Source organism: Hyperolius riggenbachi, chromosome 11 (assembly GCF_040937935.1).
Source record: "Hyperolius riggenbachi isolate aHypRig1 chromosome 11, aHypRig1.pri, whole genome shotgun sequence".
In the NCBI taxonomy this organism is placed as follows: Eukaryota; Metazoa; Chordata; class Amphibia; order Anura; family Hyperoliidae; genus Hyperolius; species Hyperolius riggenbachi.
In genome coordinates this window covers 220,568,120-220,594,549 of record NC_090656.1, presented here as the reverse complement: position 1 = coordinate 220,594,549, position 26,430 = coordinate 220,568,120, and the positions used below count along the sequence as shown (strand labels likewise).

The 26,430-nt window shown below is 43.3% G+C and overlaps 1 protein-coding gene across 5 annotated transcripts in view; it reads right to left on the bottom strand.

Moving 5' to 3' along the window:
• Positions 1-26,430, bottom strand: part of AMPD3 (adenosine monophosphate deaminase 3) — a 102,083-nt gene that overhangs the window by 21,640 nt on the left and 54,013 nt on the right. For all 5 annotated transcript variants that reach the window (XM_068260713.1, XM_068260710.1, XM_068260711.1 and 2 more), the window contains 3 exons: positions 23,711-23,930; positions 18,558-18,687; positions 17,212-17,406 (listed from right to left, as the gene is read on the bottom strand). In XM_068260713.1, coding sequence (XP_068116814.1) covers positions 17,212-17,406; positions 18,558-18,687; positions 23,711-23,930 — 545 coding nt within the window. The remainder of the gene's footprint in view (positions 1-17,211; positions 17,407-18,557; positions 18,688-23,710; positions 23,931-26,430) is intronic.

Here is a 26,430-nt window from a genome sequence, read left to right as displayed (position 1 = left end):
TTCACCTCCTGTTTGCTAAATTCAGCAGTAAACTTTAAATTATATTGATTAATGTTGATCCAGCCTAGAAACATATCGAGACTGGCTCTGGTTCCTCGCCAGATGAAAAACGCATCATCTATGAATCTCCTCCAGAGCACCAAGGAGGGTCCGGGGCCCTCTGGCCCATTGAGAACAAAACGCTCCCAATGGGCCATGTAAAGATTTGCAAAAGATGGAGCAAACCGGGTCCCCATCGCCGTCCCGGTGCCCTGGAGGAAAAACTGCCCCTCAAAAACGAAATAATTATGCTGTAATATAAATCTAATACTCTCTAGAATAAATTCTATTTGGTCCTGAGGTACCATTTTGGCCTCTTGAAGAAAAAACTCCACTGCTTCTATACCCTTCTGGTGGGGAATCACTGTGTAGAGAGAACTAACATCAACAGTGCAGAGCCAATACCCCTCCACCCATTCATGATTTTCAAGAATTCTCAAGAAATGTCCTGTATCTTTGATATAAGTGGGAGTGGATTTGACTAGATCTTGTAAATAGAGATCCACATACCCAGAAAGGTTTGATGTCATGGACCCAATCCCCGATATTATGGGTCTCCCTGGGGGATTGGTGAGGCCCTTGTGAATTTTGGGGAGATGATAATACACAGGAATTCTAGGGTTCTGTTCATATAAATACGCATACTCATCTTCGTCTATGATACCTTTTAATTTGGCCTCTGTTAAGTGGGTTTTCAATCTCTTTAAAAACTTCACAGTGGGGTCCATCGTTAATCTTTCATATGTGTCCTCTTGAAATAATTGACGAACTGCCTCCTGATGGTAATCTTTTAAATCCTGTAGAACTATCCCTCCCCCCTTATCTGCTGGCCGAATCATAATGGATGCATCGTTCTGGAGGTCCCTCATTGCCTTTCTCTCCATGGTGGTTAAATTATCTGCAAATTTGGGGTTTAGTTTTCTAATATCCTCCAATACTAGAGTCTCAAAGGCATTCATAGGTTTGCTAGCCTCATGAATTGGATTAAATTTGGACCTACATTTCAGCCCCGAGTGTTTATAAGGGTCATCCTGTGGCGTTTCACTATTTAAATTATCCCTTATTGTTTTTGAGAAATACTTTTTTAAGCATAATTTTCTCATAAACTGTTTAATACCAATGAAGGCTTCGAATTTGTTCAGCCTGCTGCCAGGAGCAAACTTAATTCCCTTCGCCAAAATATTGTGTTCTACTGAGGATAGGGTCCTTTGGCTGAGATTAAAGACCCCTCCTTCACCCATTGTTGGCACCTCTCCTATGTGTTCTCCTATTTTCTCACCCTTTTTTGATAGCCCCCTCCCCCTCCTCCCCCTTGGCCTGCCCTTGTTCCCCCTCCTCTGATGTACTTGTCCATCCTTTGCTGCTGGTGTAATTTGTCCGGAGGGACTTTCTGTTGTGACTGTTGTTTGGTGATACTTCTGGTCTCTCTCTGAAAATTTGGTACTCCATATTTTAAAGCTGTGCGATAATCCAAAAAGTGTACATTGGGCTTAGGATTAGCTCCCAACGTAGAATACCTATTCTGAATGGGAACATTAGTATAGCTAACTTCATCTATAATTTCTCTTGATTGAGTGGGAACTGCTGGACTACAGGATGATCCACCCCCCTCCCCCTGGGATCTGATCCTGAAGTATTCAGTGGGGTAGCACTCACCAGGCTAAAGTTGTCTTTGGTCCTCTCTAATGTGCCACCCACTCTGTCACTAATGGACTCACCTATAGACTGATTATAGTTTGTCCTTATTCCCTCTTGTAACGTGGGATCCATCACTAATGCTATGTTGTCATCCGACTGTTGACCCTTCTTTTCCTCTATTATGGGGTCTGTATAGGGTAATGCTTTAATAATGGGTAATGTGTCTGGGGCTGAAGCCGCTTTAAATATTTCTGATCTTTCTAAATTTTCTTCAATTATGCCAATGGATACTGTATCCCTTGGTATATGTTCATAAACAGGATCTCCTGTCTTGACTTCCATTAGTCTGAGGGTTGGTTCTGTTACTGCTGACTCTTTATCCAAATGTTCATCAGCAGATTCTCCTGCCTTTACTTCCATAGTCCCGTTTGTACTAGGCTTTTGTGGTGGGGATAAACTAATAATTTGATCAGATAAGTCCACCACAGATGAAATGTCCTCCAATGTTATTTCTTTCTGATCAATTGTGGCTCTATGTGAGGCTAATTTTTGCTCCTCCCCATATAGACCATCTCTCTCAAATTTCCTCCTTTTCCGTTTAATAATTTCCTCCTCCATACTAGTGAGCCTTAGTTGTATATTGTGTTCTAAGTTTCTATAGAAGTCGTTATCTTTAAAGGGTTCTAGTTTCTTATAGGTCTGTCTAATTTCCTCTCCACTTTTCATCAGTTGAATCTTGCGGAGCTCCATAATGAATTCCATAACCTGTAAGGAGAAACCATGGAACATACGATCCCATTCCATTTGGACTGATTCAGATTGTAGATCAAAGGACAATATTTTTCGTACTTCTAAACCTGGTGGGCATATGCCGTGCAGATGGTATCTCTCTAGGGTAAATACTTCCCAAAGATTTTTAGTCTCTTGTGTCAGCATTTTCTCAAGTGTTCGGCAATGTAATTTAATGACATCATTGTCAAATGGATTCACCTGAGTGAGGGTTTCATGATTGAAGAATTTCTCGAGTCTCTCCAATCTATCCTCCCTATACTGCCAAAGATCAGCACTAATGTTAACAGGTATTTCCATTATGGGCTGCGAACACCAAATGGGATAAAACAGGAAATCAATACAGAAATGGTGGTGTTGCGCCCCTTCAGACCGCAGCAAATCTGTAAAGGGATCCCAATTCCTAAAAGTGTAATACAAAAACTTACAGAATGCGCTGGTCAAATGGAAATACAGTATTTATTGAACTAGTGAGTATTGCACTCTGATCAACTGTATAAAACCAAGGCGGTTGCCCCGTGTGCGTGTATACAAAAAATTACAATTCTGAATAAAACTGATTAAAACAAGTTAAAACATGAGCAATGTTCTTACAATGCGTAATAGCACTCCAATATTAGCGGCATGGCCCTTCTCTATAGAGTAGTTGAACTAATGATTATAGTGGGTGCCTGGATTGGTAGAAGGCCAATGGTTCAAACTACAACAACGGACTTTTCAAGAAGCTGGTTGGTCTTTTTCATAGAAATGTAATAAAGCAGTGTTCCAAGCATAACATGCATGCATGCAGATAGGCAAGTATATATAAACTCCAAGCGTGATGATAAGCGCAGCTAAAAAAGCATATTGGATCAGGCAGGATAATATCCAGCGTGATGCCTGGTGTCTGATGGAGAGGCTGGCAGGCAAACAAGTGGTGCTTTTGATATGCAGGGTTAATATATTAGCAATGCTCAATGCGACTAAATGTGGAGCGGTCTCACCCTCCTGAGATGTCAAATCCTTTGATGATGAATCCTGTAGCAGATGATATCTTCCTGGAAGCCGCTCAATCTCACCAGCCCCGGCCGGCGGCTAGGTGAGAGAGACTTGACCTGCACTGCAGTGTCGGGCAAGCGTGCCCGGCTTCCAAGGGGTCCGGATAGCGTTGGTGTCGTAGAGGATGCGAGCCGGCGGCTCGTCTAACTTCCGTCTTACTCTAGCAACTTTCCAATGCGGACCTCCAACACGCCTCCTTCCCCTAAGCGGCGTGACGTCACGACTGTAGCCTCTGCTGACGTTTCGAGAGGAACGCCTCTCTTTCTCAAAGCTTGGCTACTCGGGGAGTAGGAGGGTGGTTACTTATGATGTGCGTGCATGCTAATAGGATTATTGAAAGGCATGTAGCTCCAAGTCCTTGTTTAATCCATGCGGAACTAGAGTATTTAAATTGAATATCCACATAGTTTCACGTCTAGACATTTCTAATAGGAAATCTCCACCTCTCCACGGTCTTGCTACTTGCTCAATGACACAGTATTTGGATCCCTTAAAGGAGCAGTCATGTTCTAATTTATAATGTGCTGATAAAGGATGTTCTTTATTGCCCTTTTTAATATTAGTGCAATGTTCACTCATTCTTTCTTTTAAGGTACGTTTTGTTCTGCCTACATAGTGTTTAGAACAGGGGCAGGTTAGCACATAAATGACCCCTTTTGTGTCACAATTTGTTACACTTTTCATACTGAATGTTTCATTCCCAGAGGTAATCTCATAGATCCTTTCTATAGGGGAATTCGATTCTTTACAAGCTCTGCAGAACCCACATTTTTTAAAATATCCTCTAGTCTTCTTCATTCCAGATTTCTTAATGGTGGGTGCTAGCAGGTTACCTAAATTCCTAGATTTTTTAAAAATTACTCGCGGATGTTCAGGCAGTAAGGAGGTAAGTATGGGATCTTCCCTCAGTAAACCCCAATGCTTCCTCACTATATTTCTCACTTTATGGGCTTGGGTGGAATATCTCATGACCACACTTGGTTGCTGAAAAGTGTGGTCAACGGGGCCCTCTCTCTCTTCCAACAGGGACTGTCTTGCAGTCCTAGTGGCCTGCTCCCTAGCTCCTAAAATGATATCCTGTGGATATCCTTTGTTTTCAAATCTGGCTTGCAGAATTTGGGCCTCTCTATCAAACTCACCAATTTTTGAGCAGTTTCTTCTTAGTCTTAAGAACTGGCCCTTGGGGATATTCATCAACCACTTATAGTGGTGACAACTATCAATGTTGATATAAGTATTAGTGTCTACTGGTTTTAGGAAGGTTTTAGTGAAAATCCTACCCTCTTCTATGTAAACCGTCAAATCTAAAAAATTCACCTCCTGTTTGCTAAATTCAGCAGTAAACTTTAAATTATATTGATTAATGTTGATCCAGCCTAGAAACATATCGAGACTGGCTCTGGTTCCTCGCCAGATGAAAAACGCATCATCTATGAATCTCCTCCAGAGCACCAAGGAGGGTCCGGGGCCCTCTGGCCCATTGAGAACAAAACGCTCCCAATGGGCCATGTAAAGATTTGCAAAAGATGGAGCAAACCGGGTCCCCATCGCCGTCCCGGTGCCCTGGAGGAAAAACTGCCCCTCAAAAACGAAATAATTATGCTGTAATATAAATCTAATACTCTCTAGAATAAATTCTATTTGGTCCTGAGGTACCATTTTGGCCTCTTGAAGAAAAAACTCCACTGCTTCTATACCCTTCTGGTGGGGAATCACTGTGTAGAGAGAACTAACATCAACAGTGCAGAGCCAATACCCCTCCACCCATTCATGATTTTCAAGAATTCTCAAGAAATGTCCTGTATCTTTGATATAAGTGGGAGTGGATTTGACTAGATCTTGTAAATAGAGATCCACATACCCAGAAAGGTTTGATGTCATGGACCCAATCCCCGATATTATGGGTCTCCCTGGGGGATTGGTGAGGCCCTTGTGAATTTTGGGGAGATGATAATACACAGGAATTCTAGGGTTCTGTTCATATAAATACGCATACTCATCTTCGTCTATGATACCTTTTAATTTGGCCTCTGTTAAGTGGGTTTTCAATCTCTTTAAAAACTTCACAGTGGGGTCCATCGTTAATCTTTCATATGTGTCCTCTTGAAATAATTGACGAACTGCCTCCTGATGGTAATCTTTTAAATCCTGTAGAACTATCCCTCCCCCCTTATCTGCTGGCCGAATCATAATGGATGCATCGTTCTGGAGGTCCCTCATTGCCTTTCTCTCCATGGTGGTTAAATTATCTGCAAATTTGGGGTTTAGTTTTCTAATATCCTCCAATACTAGAGTCTCAAAGGCATTCATAGGTTTGCTAGCCTCATGAATTGGATTAAATTTGGACCTACATTTCAGCCCCGAGTGTTTATAAGGGTCATCCTGTGGCGTTTCACTATTTAAATTATCCCTTATTGTTTTTGAGAAATACTTTTTTAAGCATAATTTTCTCATAAACTGTTTAATACCAATGAAGGCTTCGAATTTGTTCAGCCTGCTGCCAGGAGCAAACTTAATTCCCTTCGCCAAAATATTGTGTTCTACTGAGGATAGGGTCCTTTGGCTGAGATTAAAGACCCCTCCTTCACCCATTGTTGGCACCTCTCCTATGTGTTCTCCTATTTTCTCACCCTTTTTTGATAGCCCCCTCCCCCTCCTCCCCCTTGGCCTGCCCTTGTTCCCCCTCCTCTGATGTACTTGTCCATCCTTTGCTGCTGGTGTAATTTGTCCGGAGGGACTTTCTGTTGTGACTGTTGTTTGGTGATACTTCTGGTCTCTCTCTGAAAATTTGGTACTCCATATTTTAAAGCTGTGCGATAATCCAAAAAGTGTACATTGGGCTTAGGATTAGCTCCCAACGTAGAATACCTATTCTGAATGGGAACATTAGTATAGCTAACTTCATCTATAATTTCTCTTGATTGAGTGGGAACTGCTGGACTACAGGATGATCCACCCCCCCTCCCCCTGGGATCTGATCCTGAAGTATTCAGTGGGGTAGCACTCACCAGGCTAAAGTTGTCTTTGGTCCTCTCTAATGTGCCACCCACTCTGTCACTAATGGACTCACCTATAGACTGATTATAGTTTGTCCTTATTCCCTCTTGTAACGTGGGATCCATCACTAATGCTATGTTGTCATCCGACTGTTGACCCTTCTTTTCCTCTATTATGGGGTCTGTATAGGGTAATGCTTTAATAATGGGTAATGTGTCTGGGGCTGAAGCCGCTTTAAATATTTCTGATCTTTCTAAATTTTCTTCAATTATGCCAATGGATACTGTATCCCTTGGTATATGTTCATAAACAGGATCTCCTGTCTTGACTTCCATTAGTCTGAGGGTTGGTTCTGTTACTGCTGACTCTTTATCCAAATGTTCATCAGCAGATTCTCCTGCCTTTACTTCCATAGTCCCGTTTGTACTAGGCTTTTGTGGTGGGGATAAACTAATAATTTGATCAGATAAGTCCACCACAGATGAAATGTCCTCCAATGTTATTTCTTTCTGATCAATTGTGGCTCTATGTGAGGCTAATTTTTGCTCCTCCCCATATAGACCATCTCTCTCAAATTTCCTCCTTTTCCGTTTGATCTACAATCTGAATCAGTCCAAATGGAATGGGATCGTATGTTCCATGGTTTCTCCTTACAGGTTATGGAATTCATTATGGAGCTCCGCAAGATTCAACTGATGAAAAGTGGAGAGGAAATTAGACAGACCTATAAGAAACTAGAACCCTTTAAAGATAACGACTTCTATAGAAACTTAGAACACAATATACAACTAAGGCTCACTAGTATGGAGGAGGAAATTATTAAACGGAAAAGGAGGAAATTTGAGAGAGATGGTCTATATGGGGAGGAGCAAAAATTAGCCTCACATAGAGCCACAATTGATCAGAAAGAAATAACATTGGAGGACATTTCATCTGTGGTGGACTTATCTGATCAAATTATTAGTTTATCCCCACCACAAAAGCCTAGTACAAACGGGACTATGGAAGTAAAGGCAGGAGAATCTGCTGATGAACATTTGGATAAAGAGTCAGCAGTAACAGAACCAACCCTCAGACTAATGGAAGTCAAGACAGGAGATCCTGTTTATGAACATATACCAAGGGATACAGTATCCATTGGCATAATTGAAGAAAATTTAGAAAGATCAGAAATATTTAAAGCGGCTTCAGCCCCAGACACATTACCCATTATTAAAGCATTACCCTATACAGACCCCATAATAGAGGAAAAGAAGGGTCAACAGTCGGATGACAACATAGCATTAGTGATGGATCCCACGTTACAAGAGGGAATAAGGACAAACTATAATCAGTCTATAGGTGAGTCCATTAGTGACAGAGTGGGTGGCACATTAGAGAGGACCAAAGACAACTTTAGCCTGGTGAGTGCTACCCCACTGAATACTTCAGGATCAGATCCCAGGGGGAGGGGGGGTGGATCATCCTGTAGTCCAGCAGTTCCCACTCAATCAAGAGAAATTATAGATGAAGTTAGCTATACTAATGTTCCCATTCAGAATAGGTATTCTACGTTGGGAGCTAATCCTAAGCCCAATGTACACTTTTTGGATTATCGCACAGCTTTAAAATATGGAGTACCAAATTTTCAGAGAGAGACCAGAAGTATCACCAAACAACAGTCACAACAGAAAGTCCCTCCGGACAAATTACACCAGCAGCAAAGGATGGACAAGTACATCAGAGGAGGGGGAACAAGGGCAGGCCAAGGGGGAGGAGGGGGAGGGGGCTATCAAAAAAGGGTGAGAAAATAGGAGAACACATAGGAGAGGTGCCAACAATGGGTGAAGGAGGGGTCTTTAATCTCAGCCAAAGGACCCTATCCTCAGTAGAACACAATATTTTGGCGAAGGGAATTAAGTTTGCTCCTGGCAGCAGGCTGAACAAATTCGAAGCCTTCATTGGTATTAAACAGTTTATGAGAAAATTATGCTTAAAAAAGTATTTCTCAAAAACAATAAGGGATAATTTAAATAGTGAAACGCCACAGGATGACCCTTATAAACACTCGGGGCTGAAATGTAGGTCCAAATTTAATCCAATTCATGAGGCTAGCAAACCTATGAATGCCTTTGAGACTCTAGTATTGGAGGATATTAGAAAACTAAACCCCAAATTTGCAGATAATTTAACCACCATGGAGAGAAAGGCAATGAGGGACCTCCAGAACGATGCATCCATTATGATTCGGCCAGCAGATAAGGGGGGAGGGATAGTTCTACAGGATTTAAAAGATTACCATCAGGAGGCAGTTCGTCAATTATTTCAAGAGGACACATATGAAAGATTAACGATGGACCCCACTGTGAAGTTTTTAAAGAGATTGAAAACCCACTTAACAGAGGCCAAATTAAAAGGTATCATAGACGAAGATGAGTATGCGTATTTATATGAACAGAACCCTAGAATTCCTGTGTATTATCATCTCCCCAAAATTCACAAGGGCCTCACCAATCCCCCAGGGAGACCCATAATATCGGGGATTGGGTCCATGACATCAAACCTTTCTGGGTATGTGGATCTCTATTTACAAGATCTAGTCAAATCCACTCCCACTTATATCAAAGATACAGGACATTTCTTGAGAATTCTTGAAAATCATGAATGGGTGGAGGGGTATTGGCTCTGCACTGTTGATGTTAGTTCTCTCTACACAGTGATTCCCCACCAGAAGGGTATAGAAGCAGTGGAGTTTTTTCTTCAAGAGGCCAAAATGGTACCTCAGGACCAAATAGAATTTATTCTAGAGAGTATTAGATTTATATTACAGCATAATTATTTCGTTTTTGAGGGGCAGTTTTTCCTCCAGGGCACCGGGACGGCGATGGGGACCCGGTTTGCTCCATCTTTTGCAAATCTTTACATGGCCCATTGGGAGCGTTTTGTTCTCAATGGGCCAGAGGGCCCCGGACCCTCCTTGGTGCTCTGGAGGAGATTCATAGATGATGCGTTTTTCATCTGGCGAGGAACCAGAGCCAGTCTCGATATGTTTCTAGGCTGGATCAACATTAATCAATATAATTTAAAGTTTACTGCTGAATTTAGCAAACAGGAGGTGAATTTTTTAGATTTGACGGTTTACATAGAAGAGGGTAGGATTTTCACTAAAACCTTCCTAAAACCAGTAGACACTAATACTTATATCAACATTGATAGTTGTCACCACTATAAGTGGTTGATGAATATCCCCAAGGGCCAGTTCTTAAGACTAAGAAGAAACTGCTCAAAAATTGGTGAGTTTGATAGAGAGGCCCAAATTCTGCAAGCCAGATTTGAAAACAAAGGATATCCACAGGATATCATTTTAGGAGCTAGGGAGCAGGCCACTAGGACTGCAAGACAGTCCCTGTTGGAAGAGAGAGAGGGCCCCGTTGACCACACTTTTCAGCAACCAAGTGTGGTCATGAGATATTCCACCCAAGCCCATAAAGTGAGAAATATAGTGAGGAAGCATTGGGGTTTACTGAGGGAAGATCCCATACTTACCTCCTTACTGCCTGAACATCCGCGAGTAATTTTTAAAAAATCTAGGAATTTAGGTAACCTGCTAGCACCCACCATTAAGAAATCTGGAATGAAGAAGACTAGAGGATATTTTAAAAAATGTGGGTTCTGCAGAGCTTGTAAAGAATCGAATTCCCCTATAGAAAGGATCTATGAGATTACCTCTGGGAATGAAACATTCAGTATGAAAAGTGTAACAAATTGTGACACAAAAGGGGTCATTTATGTGCTAACCTGCCCCTGTTCTAAACACTATGTAGGCAGAACAAAACGTACCTTAAAAGAAAGAATGAGTGAACATTGCACTAATATTAAAAAGGGCAATAAAGAACATCCTTTATCAGCACATTATAAATTAGAACATGACTGCTCCTTTAAGGGATCCAAATACTGTGTCATTGAGCAAGTAGCAAGACCGTGGAGAGGTGGAGATTTCCTATTAGAAATGTCTAGACGTGAAACTATGTGGATATTCAATTTAAATACTCTAGTTCCGCATGGATTAAACAAGGACTTGGAGCTACATGCCTTTCAATAATCCTATTAGCATGCACGCACATCATAAGTAACCACCCTCCTACTCCCCGAGTAGCCAAGCTTTGAGAAAGAGAGGCGTTCCTCTCGAAACGTCAGCAGAGGCTACAGTCGTGACGTCACGCCGCTTAGGGGAAGGAGGCGTGTTGGAGGTCCGCATTGGAAAGTTGCTAGAGTAAGACGGAAGTTAGACGAGCCGCCGGCTCGCATCCTCTACGACACCAACGCTATCCGGACCCCTTGGAAGCCGGGCACGCTTGCCCGACACTGCAGTGCAGGTCAAGTCTCTCTCACCTAGCCGCCGGCCGGGGCTGGTGAGATTGAGCGGCTTCCAGGAAGATATCATCTGCTACAGGATTCATCATCAAAGGATTTGACATCTCAGGAGGGTGAGACCGCTCCACATTTAGTCGCATTGAGCATTGCTAATATATTAACCCTGCATATCAAAAGCACCACTTGTTTGCCTGCCAGCCTCTCCATCAGACACCAGGCATCACGCTGGATATTATCCTGCCTGATCCAATATGCTTTTTTAGCTGCGCTTATCATCACGCTTGGAGTTTATATATACTTGCCTATCTGCATGCATGCATGTTATGCTTGGAACACTGCTTTATTACATTTCTATGAAAAAGACCAACCAGCTTCTTGAAAAGTCCGTTGTTGTAGTTTGAACCATTGGCCTTCTACCAATCCAGGCACCCACTATAATCATTAGTTCAACTACTCTATAGAGAAGGGCCATGCCGCTAATATTGGAGTGCTATTACGCATTGTAAGAACATTGCTCATGTTTTAACTTGTTTTAATCAGTTTTATTCAGAATTGTAATTTTTTGTATACACGCACACGGGGCAACCGCCTTGGTTTTATACAGTTGATCAGAGTGCAATACTCACTAGTTCAATAAATACTGTATTTCCATTTGACCAGCGCATTCTGTAAGTTTTTGTATTACACTTTTAGGAATTGGGATCCCTTTACAGATTTGCTGCGGTCTGAAGGGGCGCAACACCACCATTTCTGTATTGATTTCCTGTTTTATCCCATTTGGTGTTCGCAGCCCATAATGGAAATACCTGTTAACATTAGTGCTGATCTTTGGCAGTATAGGGAGGATAGATTGGAGAGACTCGAGAAATTCTTCAATCATGAAACCCTCACTCAGGTGAATCCATTTGACAATGATGTCATTAAATTACATTGCCGAACACTTGAGAAAATGCTGACACAAGAGACTAAAAATCTTTGGGAAGTATTTACCCTAGAGAGATACCATCTGCACGGCATATGCCCACCAGGTTTAGAAGTACGAAAAATATTGTCCTTTGATCTACAATCTGAATCAGTCCAAATGGAATGGGATCGTATGTTCCATGGTTTCTCCTTACAGGTTATGGAATTCATTATGGAGCTCCGCAAGATTCAACTGATGAAAAGTGGAGAGGAAATTAGACAGACCTATAAGAAACTAGAACCCTTTAAAGATAACGACTTCTATAGAAACTTAGAACACAATATACAACTAAGGCTCACTAGTATGGAGGAGGAAATTATTAAACGGAAAAGGAGGAAATTTGAGAGAGATGGTCTATATGGGGAGGAGCAAAAATTAGCCTCACATAGAGCCACAATTGATCAGAAAGAAATAACATTGGAGGACATTTCATCTGTGGTGGACTTATCTGATCAAATTATTAGTTTATCCCCACCACAAAAGCCTAGTACAAACGGGACTATGGAAGTAAAGGCAGGAGAATCTGCTGATGAACATTTGGATAAAGAGTCAGCAGTAACAGAACCAACCCTCAGACTAATGGAAGTCAAGACAGGAGATCCTGTTTATGAACATATACCAAGGGATACAGTATCCATTGGCATAATTGAAGAAAATTTAGAAAGATCAGAAATATTTAAAGCGGCTTCAGCCCCAGACACATTACCCATTATTAAAGCATTACCCTATACAGACCCCATAATAGAGGAAAAGAAGGGTCAACAGTCGGATGACAACATAGCATTAGTGATGGATCCCACGTTACAAGAGGGAATAAGGACAAACTATAATCAGTCTATAGGTGAGTCCATTAGTGACAGAGTGGGTGGCACATTAGAGAGGACCAAAGACAACTTTAGCCTGGTGAGTGCTACCCCACTGAATACTTCAGGATCAGATCCCAGGGGGAGGGGGGGTGGATCATCCTGTAGTCCAGCAGTTCCCACTCAATCAAGAGAAATTATAGATGAAGTTAGCTATACTAATGTTCCCATTCAGAATAGGTATTCTACGTTGGGAGCTAATCCTAAGCCCAATGTACACTTTTTGGATTATCGCACAGCTTTAAAATATGGAGTACCAAATTTTCAGAGAGAGACCAGAAGTATCACCAAACAACAGTCACAACAGAAAGTCCCTCCGGACAAATTACACCAGCAGCAAAGGATGGACAAGTACATCAGAGGAGGGGGAACAAGGGCAGGCCAAGGGGGAGGAGGGGGAGGGGGCTATCAAAAAAGGGTGAGAAAATAGGAGAACACATAGGAGAGGTGCCAACAATGGGTGAAGGAGGGGTCTTTAATCTCAGCCAAAGGACCCTATCCTCAGTAGAACACAATATTTTGGCGAAGGGAATTAAGTTTGCTCCTGGCAGCAGGCTGAACAAATTCGAAGCCTTCATTGGTATTAAACAGTTTATGAGAAAATTATGCTTAAAAAAGTATTTCTCAAAAACAATAAGGGATAATTTAAATAGTGAAACGCCACAGGATGACCCTTATAAACACTCGGGGCTGAAATGTAGGTCCAAATTTAATCCAATTCATGAGGCTAGCAAACCTATGAATGCCTTTGAGACTCTAGTATTGGAGGATATTAGAAAACTAAACCCCAAATTTGCAGATAATTTAACCACCATGGAGAGAAAGGCAATGAGGGACCTCCAGAACGATGCATCCATTATGATTCGGCCAGCAGATAAGGGGGGAGGGATAGTTCTACAGGATTTAAAAGATTACCATCAGGAGGCAGTTCGTCAATTATTTCAAGAGGACACATATGAAAGATTAACGATGGACCCCACTGTGAAGTTTTTAAAGAGATTGAAAACCCACTTAACAGAGGCCAAATTAAAAGGTATCATAGACGAAGATGAGTATGCGTATTTATATGAACAGAACCCTAGAATTCCTGTGTATTATCATCTCCCCAAAATTCACAAGGGCCTCACCAATCCCCCAGGGAGACCCATAATATCGGGGATTGGGTCCATGACATCAAACCTTTCTGGGTATGTGGATCTCTATTTACAAGATCTAGTCAAATCCACTCCCACTTATATCAAAGATACAGGACATTTCTTGAGAATTCTTGAAAATCATGAATGGGTGGAGGGGTATTGGCTCTGCACTGTTGATGTTAGTTCTCTCTACACAGTGATTCCCCACCAGAAGGGTATAGAAGCAGTGGAGTTTTTTCTTCAAGAGGCCAAAATGGTACCTCAGGACCAAATAGAATTTATTCTAGAGAGTATTAGATTTATATTACAGCATAATTATTTCGTTTTTGAGGGGCAGTTTTTCCTCCAGGGCACCGGGACGGCGATGGGGACCCGGTTTGCTCCATCTTTTGCAAATCTTTACATGGCCCATTGGGAGCGTTTTGTTCTCAATGGGCCAGAGGGCCCCGGACCCTCCTTGGTGCTCTGGAGGAGATTCATAGATGATGCGTTTTTCATCTGGCGAGGAACCAGAGCCAGTCTCGATATGTTTCTAGGCTGGATCAACATTAATCAATATAATTTAAAGTTTACTGCTGAATTTAGCAAACAGGAGGTGAATTTTTTAGATTTGACGGTTTACATAGAAGAGGGTAGGATTTTCACTAAAACCTTCCTAAAACCAGTAGACACTAATACTTATATCAACATTGATAGTTGTCACCACTATAAGTGGTTGATGAATATCCCCAAGGGCCAGTTCTTAAGACTAAGAAGAAACTGCTCAAAAATTGGTGAGTTTGATAGAGAGGCCCAAATTCTGCAAGCCAGATTTGAAAACAAAGGATATCCACAGGATATCATTTTAGGAGCTAGGGAGCAGGCCACTAGGACTGCAAGACAGTCCCTGTTGGAAGAGAGAGAGGGCCCCGTTGACCACACTTTTCAGCAACCAAGTGTGGTCATGAGATATTCCACCCAAGCCCATAAAGTGAGAAATATAGTGAGGAAGCATTGGGGTTTACTGAGGGAAGATCCCATACTTACCTCCTTACTGCCTGAACATCCGCGAGTAATTTTTAAAAAATCTAGGAATTTAGGTAACCTGCTAGCACCCACCATTAAGAAATCTGGAATGAAGAAGACTAGAGGATATTTTAAAAAATGTGGGTTCTGCAGAGCTTGTAAAGAATCGAATTCCCCTATAGAAAGGATCTATGAGATTACCTCTGGGAATGAAACATTCAGTATGAAAAGTGTAACAAATTGTGACACAAAAGGGGTCATTTATGTGCTAACCTGCCCCTGTTCTAAACACTATGTAGGCAGAACAAAACGTACCTTAAAAGAAAGAATGAGTGAACATTGCACTAATATTAAAAAGGGCAATAAAGAACATCCTTTATCAGCACATTATAAATTAGAACATGACTGCTCCTTTAAGGGATCCAAATACTGTGTCATTGAGCAAGTAGCAAGACCGTGGAGAGGTGGAGATTTCCTATTAGAAATGTCTAGACGTGAAACTATGTGGATATTCAATTTAAATACTCTAGTTCCGCATGGATTAAACAAGGACTTGGAGCTACATGCCTTTCAATAATCCTATTAGCATGCACGCACATCATAAGTAACCACCCTCCTACTCCCCGAGTAGCCAAGCTTTGAGAAAGAGAGGCGTTCCTCTCGAAACGTCAGCAGAGGCTACAGTCGTGACGTCACGCCGCTTAGGGGAAGGAGGCGTGTTGGAGGTCCGCATTGGAAAGTTGCTAGAGTAAGACGGAAGTTAGACGAGCCGCCGGCTCGCATCCTCTACGACACCAACGCTATCCGGACCCCTTGGAAGCCGGGCACGCTTGCCCGACACTGCAGTGCAGGTCAAGTCTCTCTCACCTAGCCGCCGGCCGGGGCTGGTGAGATTGAGCGGCTTCCAGGAAGATATCATCTGCTACAGGATTCATCATCAAAGGATTTGACATCTCAGGAGGGTGAGACCGCTCCACATTTAGTCGCATTGAGCATTGCTAATATATTAACCCTGCATATCAAAAGCACCACTTGTTTGCCTGCCAGCCTCTCCATCAGACACCAGGCATCACGCTGGATATTATCCTGCCTGATCCAATATGCTTTTTTAGCTGCGCTTATCATCACGCTTGGAGTTTATATATACTTGCCTATCTGCATGCATGCATGTTATGCTTGGAACACTGCTTTATTACATTTCTATGAAAAAGACCAACCAGCTTCTTGAAAAGTCCGTTGTTGTAGTTTGAACCATTGGCCTTCTACCAATCCAGGCACCCACTATAATCATTAGTTCAACTACTCTATAGAGAAGGGCCATGCCGCTAATATTGGAGTGCTATTACGCATTGTAAGAACATTGCTCATGTTTTAACTTGTTTTAATCAGTTTTATTCAGAATTGTAATTTTTTGTATACACGCACACGGGGCAACCGCCTTGGTTTTATACAGTTGATCAGAGTGCAATACTCACTAGTTCAATAAATACTGTATTTCCATTTGACCAGCGCATTCTGTAAGTTTTTGTATTACACTTTTAGGAATTGGGATCCCTTTACAGATTTGCTGCGGTCTGAAGGGGCGCAACACCACCATTTCTGTATTGATTTCCTGTTCCATGAAGAATCAGCCTTTATGTGTGTGCATCCTTCATACAGCCAGGAACCTGCCACTCGATTTGCCGTAGTCCAGTCAGCTTCAGGCTATCAGCCATTTGCTCTACAAGAAGTCTGCTCTGTTTTGCCATGCATGCAATGAAAAACCACTAGCGCAGCATGGATTGGACTGATGCGTTTCGCAGGGGTTCTCCCCCGCTTCCTCAGGGAATAAAAACCCCTCTGAAACGTGTTGTAGCTACTTTTAATACAATATAAGGATATATTTAAATAACTCTCAGACTCGTTGCACTTATCCATACAGTACAAGTGGCATTTCTGCATTGCAACACAAAAAAGATAACCTCTTACAGAGCAAACGGCTGATACCCTGAAGCCCATTGGACTACGGAATGTTGAGTGCCAGGTCCTTGGGCCATAAGAGGCATCCACAAGCATAATGGCTGATACTTAATGGAACAGCCCCCCAATCCAGCTGAGACCTGTCCACACGGCCATTTGGCCACCTTAAGTACACAGTGAGGATTGTTCTCTCTCTTTTTGTCATTTATATTTTTAGTGGAATTACCCAGCTGCACTTGTGGGGAAAGGTCACCTGACTTCACAACACCAGAGGGAGATTCCACCCTCACCAAATACTGAGAATCAATATATATGCACTACCTCTTGGGTATAGGTTGTGCTGTATGTGATTGATGGTGCAGATCATATGACTTGGTCTATTCTAACGAGTTTCAGCCTCACCCATAAAGAAGTAGAGGTTATGTCTTACCGCATGGACATCCAGAGAGTCCACAGTGAGGTCATATGGATCCATGTGCAGGCTCTCGAAGAGTTCCTTTAGTGTCATCTTCCGACCGTTCTTCTCGGCCACCACCCGGTCTGATTCTGTGCGGTATGTGTGCTTGATAAAGCGTAGGAGGTGCTTTTGGTTCATGCAGGCCGCGGCATGGATGTGAGTGTCCACCTGTGGAAGGTCAATAAGGCAGTTCATTATTAAAATTGTGTTACATTTAGAAGATTGAAGACATCAGGGAACTTTACAAATAATTGCATAATGCTTTTAGAGCATGAATCACTCACTGGTGGTGCAACACTGTGAAGTCCACTGACCTACATTATGGGGCTTTGCTGTTCCACTGAGCATAATTATAAACTGTAGACAACTCACAGACCTACACTATGGGCTTCTGGTGATCCACACACCAGCAGTGTAGACTACAGACTGGTATGGATTTAGACCAGTAGTTCTTAAACTTTTTTGGGTGATGCTCATAAGTAGTCAATGACTGACCCCCTCCACAGGAACCCAGGAACCTTAGGCAGCATTACCCACTTCTAGGGGTGTAACAATAGACCCTGCAAGGGATGTAGCCGCAGGGGGGTCCAAAAGCCACAGGGGACCCCGACCTGAGAGACTGACAACTAAGGGCAAGGAGGGAAAGGAAAAAAAAAAAAAAAAAACTTTCTGCTCTCTGCACAATTGTTCTAATGCCTGCATCTGCTCAGCCACTGATAACGAATCACACAAGTTTTGTAGACAAAGATTTGTACGCAGTCCCTATTCAGTGTGCAGGGGGAGGGGGCCCGAGCCAAAGCTTTGCAGGGGGGCCCAGTTATGCCCCTGCCCCCTTCATATAGTCATCGACTCCCCATCAGGCAGCACCCCCTCCAAATAATCAGTGACAACCCCCCCTCATTAGCCAGCATCCCCTACTCCAGTTAGTCAGTGAGGCAGCATTCCCCACATTATGCAGCACCCCTCCTGAATGAACCAGACAAGGATAAAGAGTCAATTTTGAAGAGCACCTAGACAACATTTCCCCACATGGCAACTGCAGTTAGTAACATCCCCTTTACTTATGCAGCATCACCTTAGCACCCACTGCAGACTGTAAGTGACCACCATTAGCTGAACAAACATTCTACCTATACAGGGAATTGGAACAGAGCCTAACTGCCAAGTATGTAATGGAGTCCTGCAAGTCCCGTAAATAGATAGTCTTCCTGGGGAATACTTTGATGTAGGAAGTTGCGTTACACTCTCAATCTCCATATCTAAAATTTGCCACCAGATCTCTTGGTGCTTTTACTGATGCCGGCAGATGGGATACGAACCTTCCTGACGTTATAGAAGTCGCGGTGTGGAACGCTCTTCAGCTCCTTCAGCTCGGACATCTCGTTCAGCATTTCATGGAGGTTAAATTTGGAGCCCAAGAAATTCAGTCTGCGGTGACAGTATGTCTTTCTGTAGCACAAAAATATAAATATACACAATAATACAATGTTAGAGGTGACAATGTCATGCTTTTACCCTCATTTTTTTGGATTAGAGAGGAACCGTACTGGAAATATTATAATGAAAACATTTGCTTATTTTTTTTACAATATTGCTTTAGGGCTCGTTCACATCATTTAGCGCAGATGGCCGTGCGATCGGAATGCGCAAGATCACACGCCATCTACGCCGCTGATCCCATTCACTATAGTGAATGGGTCATCGCTGCGATTCCTGAAAAATGCCTGCAGCAGTGCTATAGTGCATCACACAGCTGCGCAGCGCATATGGTTGGAATGGCAGAAGTTCTGTCTATGCACTTCTATCATTCTTGCGCGTCGCACATCATACGCGCTGCCGAAATGCGCACAGTAGCGTCTATAGTGGGAACGCAGCCTAATTATTTAGTGAGTGTTTGCCCGTTGTAAAATCTTTGCGTTCTCTGACTTATACTCTGAAATTTATCACATCCACCACCTCTGTCATTGCCACCCATGTAAATGTGACTCCCATGCAATGAAAATACTTTACCTGTCCACTGCTGCCCACACGTCTTCCGTTTACGCATTTCTGACCCGTGTGCTATATGCGGCAGCCATGTGGAGCGGGACGGAACCTGTAGGGGCATCGCAGACAACAGTGGAATGTGAAAGTTTGGGCAACCTTGTTAATCGTCATGATTTTCCTGTATAAATCATTGGTTGCTACGATAAAAAAAAAATGTCAGTTAAATATATCATATAGGAGACACTTAGTGATATTTGAGAAGTGAAATGAAGTTTATTGGATCTACAGAAAGTGTGAAATAATTGTTTAAATAAAATTAGGCAGGTGCATAAATTTGGGCACTGTTGTCATTTTATGGATTCCAAAACGTTTAGAACCAATTATTGGAACTCAAGTTGGCTTAGTAAGCTCAGTGACCCCTGACCTACATACACAGGTGAATCCAATTATGAGAAAGAGTATTTAAGGGGGGCAATTGTAAGTTTCCCTCCACTTAATTTTCTCTGAAGAGTAGCAACACGGGGGTCTCAAAACAACTCTCAAATGACCTGAAGACAAAGATTGTTCACCATCATGGTTTAGGGGAAGGATACAGAAAGCTGTCTCAGAGATTTCAGCTGTATGTTTCCATAGTTAGGAACATATTGAGGAAATGGAAGACCACAGGGCTCAGTTTAAGTTAAGGCTCGAAGTGGCAAACCAAGAAAAATCTTGCATAAACAGAAGCGTCAAATGGTAAGAACAGTCAGAGTCAACCCACAGACCAGCACCAAAGTCCTACAACATCTTGCTGCAGATGGAGTCACTGTGCATTATTTAACCATTCGGCGCACTTTACACAAGGAGATGCTGTATGCGAGAGTGATGCAGAGGAAGCCTTTTCTCCACCCACAGCACAAACAGAGTTGCTTAAGGTATGCTAAAGTACATTTGGAAAAGCCAGCTTCATTTTGGAATAAGGTACTGTGGACTGATGAAACTATAATTGAGTTATTTGTACATAACAAGGGGTGTTATGCATGGAGGAAAAGCAACACAGCATTCCAAGAAAAACACCTGCTACCTACAGTAAAATATGGTGGTAGTACCATCATGCTGTGGGGCTCTGTGGCCAGTGCAGGGGACGAAAAGATGCCCGCACGGTGTTCTTAAGATCAAGTTCCTTTATTGTAGACGTATCCAAAAATAATCACAGATAACCAGTGCAGGGACTGGGAATCTTGTCAAAGTTGAGGGACGCATGGATTCCACTCAGTATCATCAGATTCTGGAGACCAATGTCCAGGAATCCATGACAAAGCTGAAGGTGCGCAGGGGCTGAATCTTTCAACAAGACAACGACCCTAAACACTGCTCAAAATCCACTAAAGCATTCATGCAGAAGAACAAGTACAACGTTCTGGAATGGCCATATCAGTCCCCAGACCTGGATATAATTGAAAATCTGTGGTGTGAGTTAAAGTGAGCTGTTCATGCTCAGAAGCCATCAAACCTGAATGAACTAGAGATGTTTTGTAAAGAAAATACCTTCAACCAGAGTCCAGACTCTCATTGGAACCAACAGGAAGCGTCTAGAGCAGGCATGGGCAAACTTGGCCCTCCAACTGGTAAGGAACTACAAGTCCCACAATGCATTTTCCTTTATGAGTTATGACTGTGGCTGCCAGACTCCTGCAATACATTGTGGGACTTGTAGTTCCTTAACAGCTGGAGGGCCAAGTTTGCCATTGCCTGGTGTAGAGGCTGTAATTTCTGCAAAAGGAGGATCTACTAAATATTGATTTCATTTCTTTTTTGTGGTGCCCAAATTTATGCACCTGTCTAATTTTGTTTAATTATTGCACACTTTCTGTAATTCCAATAAACTTCATTTCACTTCTCAAATACCACTGTGTGTGTCTGAGATATTTACTTGGCATTCTTTATTGCAACAACCAACGTTTTATACAGGAAAATCATGACAATTAATGTTGCCCAATCTTTCCCATCCCACTGTATTTTAATACACAGGGGGGGGGGGGGATTTACATTACAGAGGACAGAGGTCGGGGGTTCTGTTGCGCTCATCATCTGAGATTATCGCACGCCATTACCACCGCAAGTTAGATCAACCACGTTGGCCTGAGATTTCCCAGCATGTCCTATTAATACATTCAACCACTTTCAGCCTGAAATCAGTCGAATCATCGATCAGGCAGGCTTGTGGCGGCTCTGATTTTCATCTGATTTCAATAACTATGGAATGTGATGGCCGCCTGAAGTCACCTGATATAGAGCCACCTATAGAATGAAATATGGCCATAAATACCAAAGGGGAAGCCTTCAAAGCGGACCTGAACTCAGAACTTCCTCTCTGCTCTACAAGATATGTAACAGCATAATGACCTTTACAGAAAAACATTTTAGTTACAGCCGATAAAAATCCTGCAATAAATCTTCCATGTGTCTACTTCCTGCTTTTCTGGAGCAGACATAGGGTTCACATCCTGTGTTTACAAATTAGCTGCTCTGCCAAGGCAGCCAGCTGACACAGCTGAGAGGTGAAATTACAGCTGTGATTAGTCACAGATGAGGGGGAACTAGACAGGCTAAACTCTCTAAATACATACAGGGTGCATTTCTCTAGGATTTCCATCTGCCCTGTGCAAGCGTGCAGGTGCACTTTAAATGATATCAGATTGCCTTTTGTCTGGCTAAATAAAGCCACACTCCCTTCTTCACAGCGCACACCTATATCTAGAGGTCATGAGTTCCTTTGCTGTGTACCGTGTTGTGTTCCGCCTAACGTGCTGCGTGATCTCAGCTATTTGCTTTGTTATGAGCTTGAGGAATGCAGGTGAGTCTATTATATTGTCGAAGTTCCTCAGCGGATCCCAGAGATGAATCCAGCTCAACCAGCTCATTACATATTAACAGAGGCGGGGGTGTTTGAGGCCAGGGCCCTGAGTAATAAACACGGTACCTCCAGCTGGTCATAATAATGTGTCACGGGCGTGACTCCAGCATGCCTGGCTCAGAATAGGCCGCGGTGCTTCTCCACCTCCTATAGCCCTGCCAACATGTTATGTGAGTAGCCAGCTTTTATCCCCCCCCCCCTCCCCTCCTGTCGCTATAAAAATAATGCTGAAGGTCGGCCGGGAGCTCAGGAAAAAACATCACAGTGTTATTTAATTATTATTCTGAGTGGCGTTACATAAGATGTTATTGTGTTGTGTGCCAATGTTCCAGGGCTTGTAGAAAATCCCATACCCTTTTCTGGCCCCGATTATGATGATTAGGTACTCTTAGTGGGTACCTGAATTGAGAATAAAGGATGTCTGAGCTGGGTTGGGGGAAGATTACCGGTAGATCTACATACCTGGGGCAACTTTTGCCCCCCAGCAGTCTATTAGATGCCTCGCTGTAGTTCTACTGCCCTCCAGGGTGCCGCTGTCCCCTTTAGAAGATCACCCATCCACAACCGTGGTGACGGGCTACTGCACATGTGCAGTCAAGCACCTCTTTCGCTCCAGTGGCCAAGAGAATTCCTGCACTAGTGCAGTTGACTTAAAGTGCAGTATGCGATCCAGAGAGGTGCACTGACAGTGACGTATCTAGATGGGTGTAGGCATGGCTCATGCCATGGGCGCAATGCTTGCCCCCTTATCCCTCATGCTGCACCACCACACTGGGGGATGCCTCACTACCTATACTGGGGTCATAAACACAGTTCATTAGCACACCAGTAGCAGTTTCAAATACTCCGCACTTTTATTGTGCAATTATTCCACAGTTGGTACCAATCATTGCACAATAAAAGTGCAGAGTATTTGAAACTGCTACTGGTGTGCTGATGAACTGTGCTTATGACCCCAGTATAGGTAGTGAGGCATCCCCCAGTATGGTGGTGCAGCATGAGGGATGAGAAAATGATGCATGCAGTGCGTTTTTTCAATTTTCGCACATCGCAAGCGCTGCTCAAGCACTGCAGTTAGAGTAATCACATAAGATTATATGTGTGTCAGTGCTTTGCTGATCGCAGGTGACTACCTTAAATACAGGGGTTTCACCTTAAATATGGAGGGAAGTAGGGGGGCCCAGTAGGTTTTCCCAGTATGGGGTCCAGAAATTACCGACGCCCGAGCAGCACACGATTGCAGCCTGACACAGGTTGATAATGAAGAGAAGGATATTCAAACTGCGCTAGTTATTGTCCTATTCCCGAATTATATTGTGACCACAAGAAGGCCAAGAAGATCAATAGTGAATACTAATGACTTTTATTCAATGATCAACCAACGTATATGTTCTGCACAAGGCTGCAGAAGTTAAAAATGGTCTATCTTACTGGTTCCTATAACCTCATCATCAAATGTTTCCATAACTCCATACCTTCCAAAGAGAAGCACTGTATTTCTATTTCATCACCTTGATACAAAATGTGTTAACTGTCTTAGTACCAATTTTATAAAGCACAGTACACCAGGAGATAACATGTCAAACTCACGCAGGGCCATCAGCGATGAGTGCCAAGATGTGACTGAGGTCCAAAGTGTAGGTCTCTAGGTCTGGATAGGGCAAGCCACGTGGCTCATTGGCTTCCGCCATCTCCTTGTTGTCGTAGACGTGGAGGATCCCACCATGCATTCTCACCACGTAATGCAGGTTTGAGGGAACGTTCTCCAAGTTGTAGGGGTCCTCTTCCCCAGATGGAGGAGGAAAAAAGTCTGAAAACGAAAAAATACAAGAAAATGCATCAATGACAACTAAAAGTCTTGTACTGCTCTTTTGACTTGTAGCCACCATGGCTGATGGGATCAAATTGAGACCAAGTTGAATCTTTTTTATGACTTTTTAACAATACAGATTCTCTTTAAAGATGAAATCGCACAAAAGTAAACATACCAGTGTGTTAGGGGACATCTCCTATTACCCTTTGTCACAATTTCACCGCTCCTCGCCGCATTAAAAGTGGTTAAAACAGTTTTAAAAAGTTTGTTTATAAACAAACAAAATGGCCACCAAAACAGGAAGTAGGTTGATGTACAGTATGTCCACACATAGAAAATACATCCATACACAAGCAGGCTGTATACATCCTTCCTTTTGAATCTCAAGAGATCATTTGTGTGTTTCTTTCCCCCTGCAGCTATCTTCCACTGAAGTGTCAGGCTGTTTCTTCCTGCAGAGTGCAGACAGCTGTGCCTGTATGTAATTCCTCAGTATGTGAAAGCCCAGCCAGCTCAGAGGAGGATTTATCCAGCTTGTAAAAGATAAGAGAGAGAAGAGAAAATCTGCCCTAATCTAAATAATACACAGGCAGTGTGCAGAGAGGGGCCTGAAGGAAGAGATGCATCACAGAACCACAACACTGAAGAACTTGGCAGCCTTCCAGATACAGGCTGACAAGTCTGACAAGAGAGAGATAAGTTGATTTATTACAGAGATGGTGATAGTAGAACGTGCTGCAGTAAGCCAGAACACATTAGAATAGCTTTTGGAACTTGTAGGATGATAAAAAACAGGATGCAATTTTTGTTACGGAGTCTCTTTAAAGTCACTGGGAACCGAACCGCTTTATAAAAAAAATAAACCAGATACTTACCTAAGGAGAGGGAAGGCTCTGGGTCCTAATGAGCCTTCCCTCTCCTCTGCTGGTGCCCACCGTGCAGTGCTGGCTCCCCCGTTAAAATCCCCCACCGCGGGGGATTTCGGAAGTCTTTGGGAGCTGAGTCCTCCTGACGACAGGCAGCTCCATACTGCGCGTGCGTGATAGAGGGCGCTCACGCACGCGCAGTATGGCGCGGCCCGTCTTCGGGAGTACTCAGGCTCCCGAAGACTTTCCGAAGTTACCTTTGCCGACGGAAGGAGCAGAATTTGACCAATTTAATCAAATACTGCTCCCGGGGACAGCGCGGCACCGCGGGCACCAGGAGAGGAGAGAGAAGGCTCATTAGGACCCAGAGCCTTCCCTCTCCTTAAGTATCTGGTTTCTTTTTTTTTTATAAAGCGGTTCCCAATGACTTTAACATTTGCTACCACAAACATAATAAAGGAGTTTGAGGAAATACAAAAGGGACAATCACCAGACCCCGAATTACTTCTTCCTCCGAGTTGCTATGACTCAGAGGGGGAAATAGTATTTAACGCTGCTGGGACTTTGAGCGACATTCAGCTCACCCTGCACCCAACTTACCGTCGGAGTACATATACGATATACAAATCATGGGGCTCCCCAAGCAAAAAAACTTTGTTAGGCCCCCACCAGTGTTCACAGTGTGGACATTGTAGTCTTCACACCCATTACAAGTGTAGCCACAACACCTGATCTGAAGGATGGACCCCTTTATCAGAGGGAAGTAGTAGTTTGGGCCCCCTTACAGCTCTGGGCTCCCTGTATTCCCTGGGGCTACTCCATTGTAATTACGCCCCCTGCCCTGGCCCCTAAAGCCCCAGAATCAGGAGCGTAACAATAGACCCTGCAAGTGATGCAGGGGGGGGGGGCAGAAGCAACAGGGGGCCCTTGGGGGGGGAGTTTATTTTCCCTGTCCTGAGAGACTGACAACTAAGGGCATGGAGAGAAAACATGTTCTGCTCTCTGCACAATTGTTCTAATGACTGCATCTGCTCAGCCACTGATAAGTAATCGCACAGATTTGTGGACAGTCCCTATTCAGTGTGCGGCAGGGTCTTGTGTACAGCGCCCAGCCCCCAGCCTTTCTTCCCCTCCCCAAGTGCTCTGTACTAGAGGGATGCTTGAGGAGTCTGGGCACAGAAGGAAAAAAAGCTTTCTGATCTCTGCACAATTGTTCTAATGACTGCATCTGCTCAACAACTGAAAAGGAATCATACAAAGTTTTGTAGACAAAGATTTGTAGATAATCCCTATTCAGTGTGCAGCAGGCTCTTCTGTACAGCACCCTACCCCCAACCTCTCTACCCCTCCCCAAGTGCTGTGTACTGTGGTAAAGCTAGAGAAGTCTGCAGAGCCAGTTCTGTTCCATCAGGGATAGACAGAGTGAGTGTAATAAGCAGAGCCTGGGAGCACACTCGTCTGACGCTTTCCTGTATGCATGTCTGTATGTGTGCAAACATGCACTTTTTATCGCAGAAGCTAATGTAATTGATAGACAATGGGCCTGATTCACAAAGCGGTGCTAACCCAGTTAGCACGCCTAAAAGACTTTAGGCGTGATAACCATTGCACCACGCTGGTGAAAAGCCAGT